At 42.6% G+C, this 14,303-nt stretch overlaps 1 protein-coding gene across 1 annotated transcript; it reads left to right on the forward strand.

The window, feature by feature from the left end:
• The first annotated feature begins 1,814 nt into the window (after nt 1–1,814).
• Nucleotides 1,815–7,936, forward strand: F2RL1 (F2R like trypsin receptor 1). The gene is made up of 2 exons (XM_079330476.1): nt 1,815–2,030; nt 6,052–7,936. Exons 1-2 carry the CDS (start codon nt 1,952–1,954, stop codon nt 7,152–7,154), a joined length of 1,182 nt encoding a protein of 393 aa, XP_079186602.1. The 5' UTR covers nt 1,815–1,951; the 3' UTR covers nt 7,155–7,936.
• The last annotated feature ends 6,367 nt before the right edge of the window (nt 7,937–14,303 follow it).

The raw sequence follows: 14,303 nt of genomic DNA on the forward strand, positions 1-14,303 counted from the left end.
TAGAATCGTAGAGTAATTATGTTGGAAGAGATCTTTAATGATCATCTAGTACAATGGCATTGCATGGGCAAAGACACCTTTTATAAGACCAGGTTGCTCACAGCCCCATTCAACCTGGCCTTGAACTCTTCCAGAAATGTCCCATACACAATGTCTCTTGGCAACTTGTTCTGCACTCCCACCACTCTCACAGCAAAGAATCTCTTTCCTTATCTCTTATCTAAATCTACCTTCTTTTTAGCTAAATGTTAGCCCTTGTCCTATCACTACAGGTAAAATGTTTCACCCTACCATTCTCAAAAGTCCCCTCTACATAAGGCAGCAATAAGGCCTCTCATATTAAACAAGTTGATAGAGTTCTCTGATATAAAAGTCACCTGACATCCCCTCTCAAAAGCTCCATTTTTAATTGTTTGGGAATCTAATGATTTTATATTTAATATAAGATTTTGAAGGAAGATTATATTCACATCAATTACATGTTACTAACACCTCTATAAGAAACTAGATAAATTACAAACCTATGTTGGCATCATTTCCTTATACTTCCCTGGACCAAACTCCAGATCTGCATTTCCAGAAGATGCACTTGCAGTGATACCTGCTTCTACACACAGCCACAGGCTTCTCCAGATGCAGTTCTGGTCTGTCATGGGACAGCCAGGACCAGATCTTACTTAGCAACAGCAAAGAATACTTTTCCCATGTGTGCTGTCCCTCCCACTATTGCTGGATCCAAGCAAAAGAGAGAAGCAGCTGTCTGCTTTGATATAAAGGGGACAAAAAGACGGACTGGATGGAGCAAATCAAGACAGAACTAAGGATGAAAACCGTAACTGGGCACTGTCAGGAGAGCACGGGCTATGGCAGAATTGGATGAGAGAAAGACTTACCACTCCTTAGTAATAGAGATCTGTGAGGAAAAGCTTTGAAGACTAGTAAAGGAAGGCCAGATAAAAAGCCAAATGAGAAGGCTACAGCTCACTGGGCAAGATGATTAAAAGTAGGATTAATGCCTATGAAGTGGTTCATAATGGTAAAGTAAATAAAATAGCACTGAAAGTGAAATAGAGAGATAGGGAGGGAGGCTGGAGGGATGGGCTATGAGTTTACGGTGTTTAGCAAGAAGGCTGGGACGTAGATGAGAAATCCGTAGACTGTGTGGATGACAAACAGGAACTGTGCTTTAAGTATGCAGTAATTTATAACAAAGACTCAAAAACAAGAAAACAAGAGGCCCTTAATGGCACGCTGACACCCAAAATTTCTAAGTGCCGTTTACCTTAATCTCTCTGTAATCCCATCTATTCCCAGCTGTTATCTCATGACCATCACAAAAAGACCAGGAAAAAAAAAAATAAAGCACTCCAGAGGACCCTGCTTGGGCAGGGAGAGTGGACCAGATGACTTTCTGTGGCCTCTTCCAACCTGACACGGAACACGTAAAAGTAAGAAATCAGGAACGCACATCTATGCTAGCGTTACAGGTTTGCATTAAACGCCCCTGGCCTGCCGGTGTGACCCAGAACAATCCTGCTCCCGGTCACTGCAGCGAGGGCCGGTCCAGCCGGGCTGCTCGGCTGCGCTGGGCACGCAGGGGCCGTTAACAGCGCAGGGCACCGCCGCACCGCGGGCCCGGCGAACCGGCGGGTCCGGGAGCAGCGTGAGCAGGGGAGCCGGGAGCCCCTCTGCCCCTCACCGCCCCAGCGGCCTCCAGGCTGCGGCCACCCGCCATTTCGCGCCGGACGGAACGGAGCCGGCGGCCAGCGACTCCCACCATTTCGGGGACAGCGGCGCCACCGCCGCCGTGAGGGACGGGCGCGGGCCGGCCCCGCCCGCCGCGGGGCTGGTCCAGGGCCGGGCCGCGCCCCCCGCCCCGCCCCGCTCAGGTATCAGGTGAAGCTGGCCGGGAGTGCGGGCGGACTTGTGGCGGCTGGAGCGCGGTGAGAGGATGGCTGTGCACCGTGACTTGTGCCTGCTCCTGGTGCTGCTGTTCTGTACGCTGCTGGGAGCTGCCGCCGCCGCTGAAGGTGAGCGGAGCGGCGTGAGCTGCCAGCTTGGCTGGGATCAGCGGGGCGGCCAGCGCGGCGCCCCGGCCGGCTCGGCAGCCCCTCAGCCGCGGGCGGGGGCACGGCGGGGCAGGTGCCTGGCCTGGAAAGGGTTCGGGGAGCCTGGAGGGGACGGGGGCGGTTTCCGCGGAGTCGAGCGGGTCGGAAGAGTCGTGCGGGTGGCAGTGTGGCCGCCGGGACCCGCGGGCAGGGCTCCCCGGCGGAGTGGGGAGCGCTTGGCGGGCGAGCAGCCCCCGCGGGGCCTGCGGGCGCCTGGGGCTTCACCTGCCGCGCAGAGAGCCGTGGAATGCCCTGGCTTGGAAGCGACCGTAGAGCTCCCATCTCATTCCAAACTCCTCCCCGCCACCGCGGGCAGGGGCACCTTGCCGTGGATCGAGCTGCTAAGAGTCCCATCCAGTCTGGCCTTGAACATTGCCGGGGATGGGACATCCGCAGCTTCTCTGGGCAACCTGTTACACTGCCCTCACATAAAGAGTTTCTCCCTGCGATCTAGTCTAAACCTGCTCTCTTTCCATTTAAAACCATTCCGTCTGGTCCTGCCACTCAGTGGTCTTGCAAAAAGCCCCTCTCCAACCTTCTTGTGGTCCGCTTCCCTCCCGCCCTTCCCCTTCCCATAAACATGAAAAAACTTTAAATACCATGATTTTGTTTTTGTTTTTTTTTCCCCTTGATCTAGAAAGCTAGAATTCTTTTTAAAAATTTAGTCTGTACTATTGCTCGTTGAACGTAAGTGTAGTTTGAGGAAAAAACCCTGAACAGTTATTCATATTAATATTTCACTGCGTTGAGTTAATTTTTCACCACCTTTTATAAGAAACCCCATTGCCATATTTGTGCATGCCTTTGCACTGTGTCCTTCTGTATTTCATACCGGGTTTATTTACCTAATAAAATCATACGTGTAAAGATTGTGTAAATGTTGAAGCCAAGCATAGGGATATATGTCGTGTACATATTAAGGCCAAGCATACATCATATTTTCTCAAGAGATAGGTGCTAGGTAGCTGCGAGATGTGTTGTTCAGAGCGGAATTCCTGAAATTAAACTGCCATTTAATAGCCTAATTAGTCTGACCTGGACCGAAGTGAGGAATTTGGAATTCTTGGGGAAGAGGGGGAGAGGTTGCAGACCCGAAACCCAGGATAATCTTAAATTTAGTCCTGCTTGGAGTGTTACTACCATGAGTAAATTAGTTAATTTTTAGGTACTCCTTACTGGTGTCTCTTTTGTGTCTGCAGGGTAGGCATAATCCTGTGTTTGGTATTTTGTGGGTTGTATCTTCTGGACAAATGGCGAAGGTGTTGAAACAGTCTTTTGTGGGAGGAGAGAGTACGCTTTTCCCGTGGGCAGATTAGCAAGTCAATTGCATTCTCTGTATATGAGTCAAGCAGGGTGAAACTTGTCTTGGAAAAAAGCTCGATTGTTATGGAAAACGGCAAGCAGTGAAAGAGTAAGAAAAGGATGTAGAAATGCACATACCTAACAAAGGATTGGTTGCTTGGTGAGGGAGTGTTAACTGCAGGGAAACAGGACCCTGTCTCCTTATATGTATAGGTTGCTAATTGGACTGAAAAAGCTGCCCAGTATGTGTAATCAGAATTTTTAAGGCCCGAATTAAAGTCAGCATAAAAACAGGACTTGGTCTTTGAAATCACTATCTTACAAAGTACAATAAAATAAACCTTTACACTCTTGAAATACAAAGTCCTGTCTGTGGTTCAGGTATCTGTCCATCCACTTTATTATAGCTCTTACTGTAGAGTCTCACACTAACACTTTAGGAATTTTTGATGAGGCTTCTATTTTTTCCACCTAACCGCTGAACTTCAATTGCGAACCATTGTTTTCTATCTGACCTCAGAACATTAGGAAGAACAAAGTGCTAGCATTTACTCTTCTAGTTCTCTACAATAACTTAAGTGTTTGGAATGAAATAAAAGTTGCGTGACTGTAATGTGATGGTATCAGCCAGTTTCTGATAGACAGGTGCTTAATGTAGCATTGGATGGTGCATTTTATTACTGTATCCTGATCACTGCTATCAACCATCTAGGATCTGATTCCAAGCTCTTCTCCATGATCTTTCTCAGCTAAGCTGAAAGCCTAAGAAAATCGGCATTGCTTAGCTCATTATCACTTCTCTATCTGGTATCTCTAAACTATGTCCTTTAGGCTGTTTTTATAGGTTCTCTTATTCACAGCTCAGCTTAGGGAACTAGGATTGCTGGATTATAATTGAACTTTTTGGTCTTGAACATGTGATCATGGGGCTTGAATGTCTGAAAGGAGAACTTTTGTAATTCTGCTTTGTTGCAATTAGACCGCATATAGGCCAAAATGGCTATCTGGCATTTGAATTACTTTTCTTTTGGATGACGGTTTTATAGTTTAAGCCTCTGTCTTCATGCAAAATTTGCTACAATTTAAGCCTTTGTCATTCACTCCAATGCAAAGATTTGTCCATGTCATTGTACAGGCAAAAAGTTTTCTTACATGTCAGTTTTCCAGTGAAGGCTGCCTGGGCCTTGAGATTTTTAAGTGCTCAAGTGGATCTGAGTTAACTTAGTTCAAAACTCGGAAGAGTGTCAATATATACTTATTTCTGTATACATCTTCAGAAGGTTGCTGAGTCTAGACAGGAGTCTAATACTGTACATCAGATTTTTGCAGTTATAATTGGAAAGAAACAGCTCTCTGAGGAATCTGTACTTGTGCATTTGCACATTTCTTGTGTAAGAATTCTTTAAAATGTAAGGTGGAAGCATTTTTTTCATTTGGAACTGTATCAATTACTTATTAACAAGGGGACCATGCTTCAGCATTGTTCAAGGCTGTTTGCTGTTAAGGTACTCAAAAAGACTTTTTATATTCCAGCTGGGGGTCTTTGTCTAAATAAATCCTCAAATATTGATTGAAACTGAGCTTAGAAATAAGCCTCCTTAAACCAGTCAGCTTCCATGTCCATACAGTTTAGCTGTATGGATATGGATGTCTGTAGATGAATGTCTGACTTTTCAGAATGGTGTGCATTCCAAGACATTGCTTGTGCAGTTCAGCCTGTTAGCAGAGGAGGACTGTGCTGTGTGTGCAGGGGTTCTGTGTGAACTGGGCTGTCCAAAGTCTGCCCTATGGGACTCAGCAGTCAGGAGCACATGCCTCACCCATATGGTTTGTGAGCTGCCACAGCATTCAAAGAAGCAGAGCAAAGCTTGCAGTGACAGCAGTTTGTGTATGAAGCAGCCTTAGCTGTCAGCTCTGCCACCTGATACTGGAGTAGAGACCACAGAGAGCATCTTTCCTGAAGGAAATCCCAGATTGGACCCTATTGGGACTTCATGCACAGAATTTTAGTTTGTTCAAGTTTCTGTTCAGATACACTGTAATGTCTGGCATGCCCTAGTGATCATTTACACGTGGCTTTGGATAGGGCACTCTGACTTTCAGTTTTAGTTTATCCGAAGGTAGTATGTTCTCTTTTTTTTTTTACTCCATACCTGATTTTTTTTGGACATCTAAACTGATGAAGCTTCTACTGCAATTAAATTAGCTTTCTGTGAAGCTCCAAGTCCCAGTACTCAGGTGATCTGGCACTGCTGTGTGAAAAGCTAAAGGTGCCCTAGGGCAGTTGAAGCAGTTTCTGCTGTAACTGCTCAGGTGGTAGGGACACTCTGACAGCGCATTTTAACAAGGCACTTTTAACAAGGCATTTTTAATATCGCTGGTGACATGGAAAAGTGTTTTGGTTTCTGGTAGAATCCTTGAATTCTTGAAGGGGTAAAGGTTGGCTTTTGAATAGTAAATTTAAAAGAAAGGGAAGATAAATTGTCATATGTTTGAACATCAGTCTTAATTTTTCCATTGATAAGGCTATACATATTCAGAGTAAATCACTGTATCTAATTTATTTTTTTAAAGGGCAAAAAGTTTGTACTTCAACAACTTTTCTTTTTTTTTTCTTTTTTTTTTTTCTTTTTAATTTTAGGGAACAATGGATCCAGCAAACCAAAAGGAAGAAGTTTCATTGGCCAGAAGGTTCTAAATGTCAATAATTCTGAAGAGGTATACAAGGTGGATGAATTTGTAGCAGACGTCCTCACAGGAAAGCTGACTACAGTTTTTCTTCCCATTGTTTATATTTTTGTCTTTATAATTGGTTTGCCAAGCAATGCCATGGCCCTCTGGGTCTTTTTCTTCCGAACAAAGAAGAAACATCCGGCTGTGATTTATATGGTTAACTTGGCATTGGCAGACCTTCTTTTTATTGTCTGGTTCCCACTGAAGATTTCATACCATCTAAACGGCAATAACTGGCTATTTGGTGAAGGTCTCTGCAAAGTGTTTGTTGGATTTTTCTATGGAAATATGTACTGTTCCATCCTCTTTATGACATGTCTCAGTGTGCAACGGTATTGGGTTGTAGTGAACCCCATAGTGAATTCAAAAAAGAAATCAGAAATTGCTTTAGGCATCTCCATTGCTATCTGGATACTGATTTTGTTGGGCACCATTCCGTTGTATCTTGTTAATCAGACGGCATATATTTCAAATCTTAACATCACAACTTGCCATGATGTGCTGCCTGAAAATGTTTTGGCTCATGATATGTTCAGTTATTTCCTCTCACTTGCAACTGGACTTTTCTTACTCCCAGCTATCATCACTGCTATTGCATACATTCTAATGATTAAGACCCTGAGTGCTTCCATCATAGATGTAAGCACTGGGAAGAAACGAAAAAGAGCAATTAGACTCATTATTGTTGTCCTGTCCATGTATCTCATCTGTTTTACACCTAGCAATGTGCTGATTATTGTACACTATTCACTCCTCAAAGCCTACAGCCAGAGCCATGTGTATGTGTGGTACATAACTGCGCTGTGTCTTTCCACTTTGAATAGTTGTATTGATCCCTTCATCTATTATTATGTTTCAAAAGACTTCAGAAACAACCTTAAATATGCTCTTCTTTGCCGAAGTGTGCGAACTACGCAGAGGATGCAAGTGTCTCTCTCATCAGGCAGGTATCCCAAGAAATCAAATTCTTATTCTTCAAACTCAAGTAGGACCACTAAATCAACCTACTGAGTTTAATCTTAGAAAAGTGAACTTTTGTTATTACTGATGAAAAGATGTGAGTGATAGTAGTCTTTGTACAAGAGAGTCTGAAGAAACACCTCTGCGTTTTAATTACATTGAAGCCTGGAATTTGGAACTGACAATTGCTTATTCTGTGTAGAAATCATAAGCAGATAAATCTTCCTGGGAAACTAGGGGAGGAAAAAAGACATTTCAGATGCTGTGCAAAAATGCTGCTGACCTAGAAGTGAGCTGTGGCTGTAGATGTACTTGTTGAATATAAAAGTTGCTAAAAAGTAAAATGTCTCTGGAATATTATGCAGTATTGTTAGTATTTTTAATTACCAGAAAAATCTGTTTTAACTGTAACTGTAATGTATTAGGCATCTGAAGAGTGTATGTATAAGACCTTGCTCTGTGTACCTGCTTACACTGAATATCATTTGAAGCCCTATAGAGAAGTAGAGGAGAAACCATTTCACCATCTTGGATTAGACTGCTTATTATCTTTGGTATAATATAATTTATGTATTGTTTTCCAAGTTACTGTGTTGTCAATACTAACATAGCAAAAGCTTGTAATGTTATCTTATTTGAGTTGACAAGCTGATTTGTTATCAGCTAGCACTGGGATAAAATGTTAGTTAAAATTATCCACTGTTACTTAACGTTTGCCAGTACATGATCTTATATGGGGATATAAAACAAAGTTTTGATGGATAGGTATTTGATTTTATAAAATGTGCCTTGTATTTTTTAAGACATCTAAATAAGATTTTTTTTGTAACACATTTGAGTTGAGTGCTTTCTTCTATTCTTTTACATGCACTTCAAAAGTAGTTCAACTTGACTAGTTCAACTTGCCTGGCTTCACATAACAAAGATGATACTCCTAACAGTTAATTATCAGCGTGACAACTGTAGCTGTTGCGTCTAAATGGGTAGAGTAAAATTTACCTAATGACAAGTTTGTTTAGAGAGCAATGAAAGTAGAATGTTTTGTGGTAGTATTTCAGAGGACTAAGCTACAGCAGCATGCATATTAACATATGTCTCATTAAGGAGCGGAGAGTTTACAGCTCCAGAAGACATGGAACACAAGTGCTTCTCGGACATAAACAGCTTTCTCTTCCTGGTTCCCAACAAATGCAGGGAAATAATTGCATATTTATTACTGAACTGAAGGTGTTAGCACCATTAGTGGAAAATAACTATGTAAGTGGCCACAGGTCACTGGAAGAATTGGAATGAAGAGATTTAGGCTGTCTGAACTCTTACTGCAGTCTGTTTTTATCTTGCTAAGCAGCCCAATATGCTTCCTGCTCTGTAAGTGAGTAATATGAAGAAAGGGCATCCAGTTCATGTACTTAGAGACCTACCTGTGTTCTGTCAGGAGTACAAAGGTTAGAGGTTGTATGTTGTAAAGATGATAAATTATCAGTGTATCTGTAGAATACCATGAAGAAACTGCTCATGATTCACAGATGACTGTTAAATGTTTAAAATACGACATGCTATATATAGCCTGTCTTTTGGGGGACAAGGTTTGCTTCTTGTCATTATTTAATCAGAAGTACACTAAGCCCTGTTTGTGTATCTATACTCTTTTAATTGTTTCATTCCTGTCAAATAATCAGACAGCTCTATTGCAGCTCATGTGAAAGAACATGCTGGTCTTGCTGACCATTTCTCCCTTCTAGTCTTCATCCACAGGTTGGCAAAAGGATCTTTCTTACCTGTGGCAACAGTGGAGGTCTGCCAATTATATGAGTGAGAATTAAGTGGTACTGTAGTATGTTGAAAGCTTCTTAGAAATAAATTCTAATAAATAGAATTAGTTCTTTTAAAATGAGGCCCTATGATGTCGATATGTGACAGATTTTGCAGAATACTATTCAGAGTTCACATCATTTAAGTGACATTTTCCCCCTCTGTAGCTATATTGCAAATACTTACCCTGAGTTTAGCATGAATTAGTTTGCTTCAATTAACAAAGCAGATTAGGCTGGTTGTTCACTCAATTTGATTCAGTTTCTTGAATTGGCAATTATGTGTCTGTGCAGCCATATAGTGGTGGGGTGAGAATATGTATCTTAGGAGAGTGGAGGTGGTTGCTTAAAGCTTTTTTGAGGGGGAGTGGAGAAGAGGAAGCTGTATTCTTGGGCAGGGTTGGTTGGTATAAAGGTGATGGTCTTCAGCTTACAATAAATATATTCTTAAACAATGCCAGCTTTGCAATTCAAACACTAAGAGAACCTAAAAACTCTCCCTACCTATTGCTGATTAAGGGTTAAGATGCTAAAAAAAATAATCAGTGCAACGTTCATGAAAGCACTGGGGAGTTGAACTTTGGTGTATTTTATGTGTCAAGCTTTCACAAGCAGCTGAAGCTTATTCTGCACCTGGGAAGTTGATGGGCCTTTCCCTTAACCCACGATCACACTGTTTTCTCATACTGTCGCAAGCATGACCTTGGGGTGGACTGAATAATTTCTGAGTTAAAGTTAAACCAGGAGGATGGTGAAAAGTTTAGTTTTGGCTTGGGAACAGTATTTGGTTGTTTCCCTGGATGAGCTCTTTGTTCAGAGCAAGAGACTGTCTCACCACCAACACACTATGCAATTGCAAAGCCTCTGCCTAACCTCCCAAGCAGCAGGGAGCAAGCCTCCACCCATGACTGTAGGAATGGCTCTGCTCACTGACTCAGGGCAGACCCAGCTCTGTCAGAGTAACCTTCTCACCTGTGCCTCTGTAGGTCAACAAGACAGCAAGGCATCAAGGGACATGTCAAGAAAACTGCAGGACTGCTGCACAAGGCATCTAGACAAAATACCAGATGCACAGAAGATGTGGCCAGCACCACTTGTGTGCAGCGCTTTGGAGCATAGTTTAAACGTGTTCTTATGTTCAGGACGAAAAGGAGACAAAGGCTGGGGGAGCTAAGCTCCTTGCCGGCTTTGAGGAAAGTTGCTGCCAACAAAGACTATCTGACTAAGAATGTGTGTGACAGCAACAACAAGAAGTTAAAGACACATAACCAGGTAGGAGTAAAACCAGCACAGCCAAGAATTACATCCCCTGTCATACTGTCTCAACCTTGTGCTGCTTTCAGCATGACAATTTCCTTAAGTCTAATTTGACTGGCCTAGATTGAGTGTCACGTTTTCAAACTCACTTTATTCACTTTAAATCAGGACCCACAGTCTTCATTGGGTGGCCCCTCATTCCTGAAGAAGATAATGTGAGTCCTTAACTGTCTTGTCCATACACTTGAAATTTTGTAAGCCAGTATCATACTCCCTTTTAGGTACTTCGCACATTGAGGTGTCATAGCCAGTTCCTTCCCAGTCAACCACTCGGCAGTATTCTTATTTCCTTTCTCTGAGACCTTCCTATTTCCATACACAGTCTCCAGATGGCACATAATATTCACGCTGTGGATTGTACAGTGATTGTACAGAGTTCTGTTTTGCACTGTATTGCTTCCCCAATAGCCTCTAATATTCAATGTTTATTTTTTTTCTCCTACTCCTTAGCAATGAGCTGACGTTTTCATGCAGCTGCCTGTAATTACATCTCTGTCCTGATCGGTTAGTCATTTCACAAGCCATAGTTCAAATTAGAATGTTAGTGGCAAACTTTTGTTCCTCAGTGCTCTACCCTCTTCAGACCGTTGATAAATATGCAGGACAGTTCAGGTCTGGCACCACACTAGTGAGTTACAGGCATAGTAAAGACTGTTTTTCTGCTAAGGTGTATTTCATTTCTTGCAGTCAGTTATTCTAAAAGAATAACTTATATAAGAATATCTTATTCCATGGCTGCCTACTTTATTTAAAAGTCTTGAATCAGAAATTTTGCCAAAAAATCTTTTGGAAATCCAGGTAGACTGGATATCCTGGATCACCCTTATCTCCAATTGTTCTTGGCCTCTTCCAAGAACTCCACAAAGTTTTTAAGTTCAGAATTCTCTGTACAAAGACAGTGGTGACTTTTACCAGAAAGGTCAAGAAGTTCCATAGTGATGTCCCTTCATTGATTCTTCAGTACTTGCTCAGTACATACACTGAGCTTATGGAACTATATTTTTTTCAACATGTCAGAATCTTTTATTAATTACAGTGTTGGCTCCCAGTATTCAGGTATAATTTTGGCAAGAGGTAACACACTTCAGTTACTGATTCACCTATTTTGTCTTGAGTTTTTTCATAACTCCTCAGTGGATACCACCTGGGCCCACCAAGTTTATCATTCATTTTGTCTGACTGTGCAATGATGACTGAAGATGTTGGCATATTATGTTGTAATTGCCCTGGGAATCAGGCAGCATAATGCCAACCTACAATAACAGCCATTTGGGACCCAAGTTTCATTACAGATGTATTTGATCTGTCATAGGCTCTTTGAACATGGTTAATAAACAGCACCACTCGGTGCACATATGGCATAAGCACAGTATTCATCATCATTTTCATTCAACAACAGCCAGGAGATTATGGATTTACCTACATGTTTTGTCTCAGGAGCGATAACCTTCTTTAGGTTTGCATGTAAACATTCTCCAGGCGTTTTCTAGCAGAACCAGTACAACAGGCTGGCCACATAGTCAGCTCTCTGTCATCCAGGCCAATGGAGGTAGAGATACTTCAGATAATGGAGAAAAGGGCTAGAGATTGTGAAGGATGCATGGAATGCTGTGCAGAGGTACTGGGAGAACTTCCATCAGTCCATGAGGACTCACTAATCCAGTGCTAGCTTTTGTGACTTGGACTTTTCTGTCATCAAAATGTGTCCTTAACCAGCTTCCCTGGTGGTCTGGCCAGCTCTTTGGAGGCCAGGAAAAGGGAGAAAGGCCTGTTTGTGTGAACAGGGGAATGTGTAGGTTCATAACTACACTGGAGTTCATAAAGAATCTGGGATTGCTCCTTGGTACAAATGGTCAGCTCAGTGATACCAAGGTCTGCATGATTATCTATGACTAAATCCTGTCAGAGTCAATCTCCAGTATCTATGCCTCAGCGTGTGTGCAGCGTTCCAAATGCAGAGATAGTTGATGTGTCCATTCCCATATCTCTGGGTATCCTGCTTCCCTGCCCCGTAGCTGCTGAATGCTACGCGCAGCTAGTGCAAGTGTGGTGCTCACCTGGATGTTGCTTTTTTGCCAGAGAATAGGAGTGTCCACAGGAGAGAATGAGTGCAATCTCTGATCACATGAGCCATGGCTAGAGCTCTGATGTAGCTGTGACCTAGAGACTGCACCTTCGTGGTAGAACTTGCTGCACCTGGTCTCCATGGGATTATTATGCATGTTATAAACCAGAGTCCTGCTACAAAAGTTAGGTCTGCATTTGGAGGTCTGCATGTCAACAACATGCTCAGCAGGTGGCTTACATGGACTAGACTTCAATCCTTTGTTTCAAAAATGTCAGTAATATGAAGTAAAGAGCATTGATGAGCTCTTGTATAATGAAGCAAGGCAACAAAATGTGGGAGGAGAAGAAAAGTCTAAATTTGACCAGTCTACATACAGAATTTGAGAGAAATGCCCAGATAAAAACTCTCAGTTCTATCAGTAGGTCACCTCCAGTATTACAGCTCCCATGACCAGTCCGTTGGTGCGGAGACCTCCAGGGAAACAGTAGGCAGGAGGGATGTCTGTATTTTATGGCAGTTCTAATAACTAATGTATAGTAATTCTTAAGGCTGGCAAGGTTTTAATTGCTAAGCATGCCTTAAGTGGTGAGTGCTGTATCTGACAACAAACATGAGTGGCATGAGTGGATATCTCTGTTGCAGTTATCAGCTGCATTTGGTTCAGCAACTGCACTCCAGCTTTTTGCCTCCCCTTCAAGAAGCAAAGTGCTGGGAACAGACTTTCAGTTTTTCAGAGCACATGTTTGAGTCTGAAGTTCATTTGATAAAACCCTTTCCTCTTCCTTCGCCAATTTATAGCATTTACCCGCTTTTAATATCCATGTGATCTCTTGGAGAGGAGAATAGTCTTCCACAGTTCATAATGTGTATCTAGTTCCTGTTGCTTCATTCGGTGATGTCTTGAACATTTGGGCTATGCTGCCTATAACTACATGGCAGTGCAGCAGTACAGAGCACCATCAGTATTCATGCTTTCTCCTCAGAGTCAGAGTTCAGGGCAGCATGTGTTGTGGTTTAGCAGCTGGGTCCATGTTTCCCCAGCTGAATGACTGCAGTGGGGACTGCTCTACCACATAATCCTGTGGACTGTAGCAAGTGGAGAGGTAGAGCTCATTTGCATGGAGCCTGTGTCTGGATATGTCCTTTTCACTTGGGATAAAGGAGTAATTTAGGTGAGTAAAACAAAGGGATATGCTACTTCTTAGAAAAGGCTAACCCACTGAATAAGAGGAAAATAATGAAATAATTAACTTTAAGAACATAAATTAAAAGATAAAGTGTGATGGGTAGAAGTAGTTTCCTTAATGTCCTGAAGAGTGTCCTGTGTCACACATTTACAAAAACCAGGGGGATATAAAGAAAACACAAGAAGCAGTCAGTGAGTCAAAATTGACTCAAGAGGGAGCTCCGCACCGTGGTGTTCCCTGGATTTAGCTGGCAGTGACTCAGGATGAGTCAAACTTTCAGTTTGACACAATGTGACCCTTAACATTTCATCTTCAAATCCCTGTCTGGCTTTCTGTGAGTGGATGAGCTGAAAAACATAGTTCAAAGTGTGAAAGTATCTAGGACAAGCCCTTAGCACTAATTTAGGACATGTTGGAGGCAAGTGGCGCTGCATCTCATTCAAATGAGGTTGACTGCTTTTGTTTGAAGTCTCTAATGTGACTCCATTAATTTCAGAAGCACAGCTGGAAATGTTGGGGATGGCTATATGTGAGCTGGGGTGAAGTGTGGTATTGCTATGAAAAGTGATTGATGGCAAAGTGAAATGCTGAAAGGAAGTTATGGAACTATGAAGACTGTGTTGTGTATATTAGGCTGGTTACGAGGAAGCTCTCTGTATCACTATGACTGGTTATATAGGCAGTCATGAATACTACAACAATATCCAGTGAGATCATCCTCACTAAAAGTCTGAGTGGCTGCCAGACTCTGGATGAGGAGACAAGGCTGAGGAGCCTTGCAGCACTTCCAGCAAGCATGGCATTTTGATTAGCAGGG

This window comes from Erithacus rubecula, assembly GCF_903797595.1.
Source record: "Erithacus rubecula genome assembly, chromosome: Z".
NCBI classification, from domain to species: Eukaryota; Metazoa; Chordata; class Aves; order Passeriformes; family Muscicapidae; genus Erithacus; species Erithacus rubecula.

Bases quoted from the DNA above. Each gene is read 5' to 3' on its own strand.
- F2RL1 (XM_079330476.1), top strand. From the start codon at position 1,952: ATGGCTGTGCACCGTGACTTGTGCCTGCTCCTGGTGCTGCTGTTCTGT. The intron at 2,031-6,051 runs GTGAGCGGAGCG...TTTTAATTTTAG, and splicing joins AGCTGCCGCCGCCGCTGAAG to GGAACAATGGATCCAGCAAA.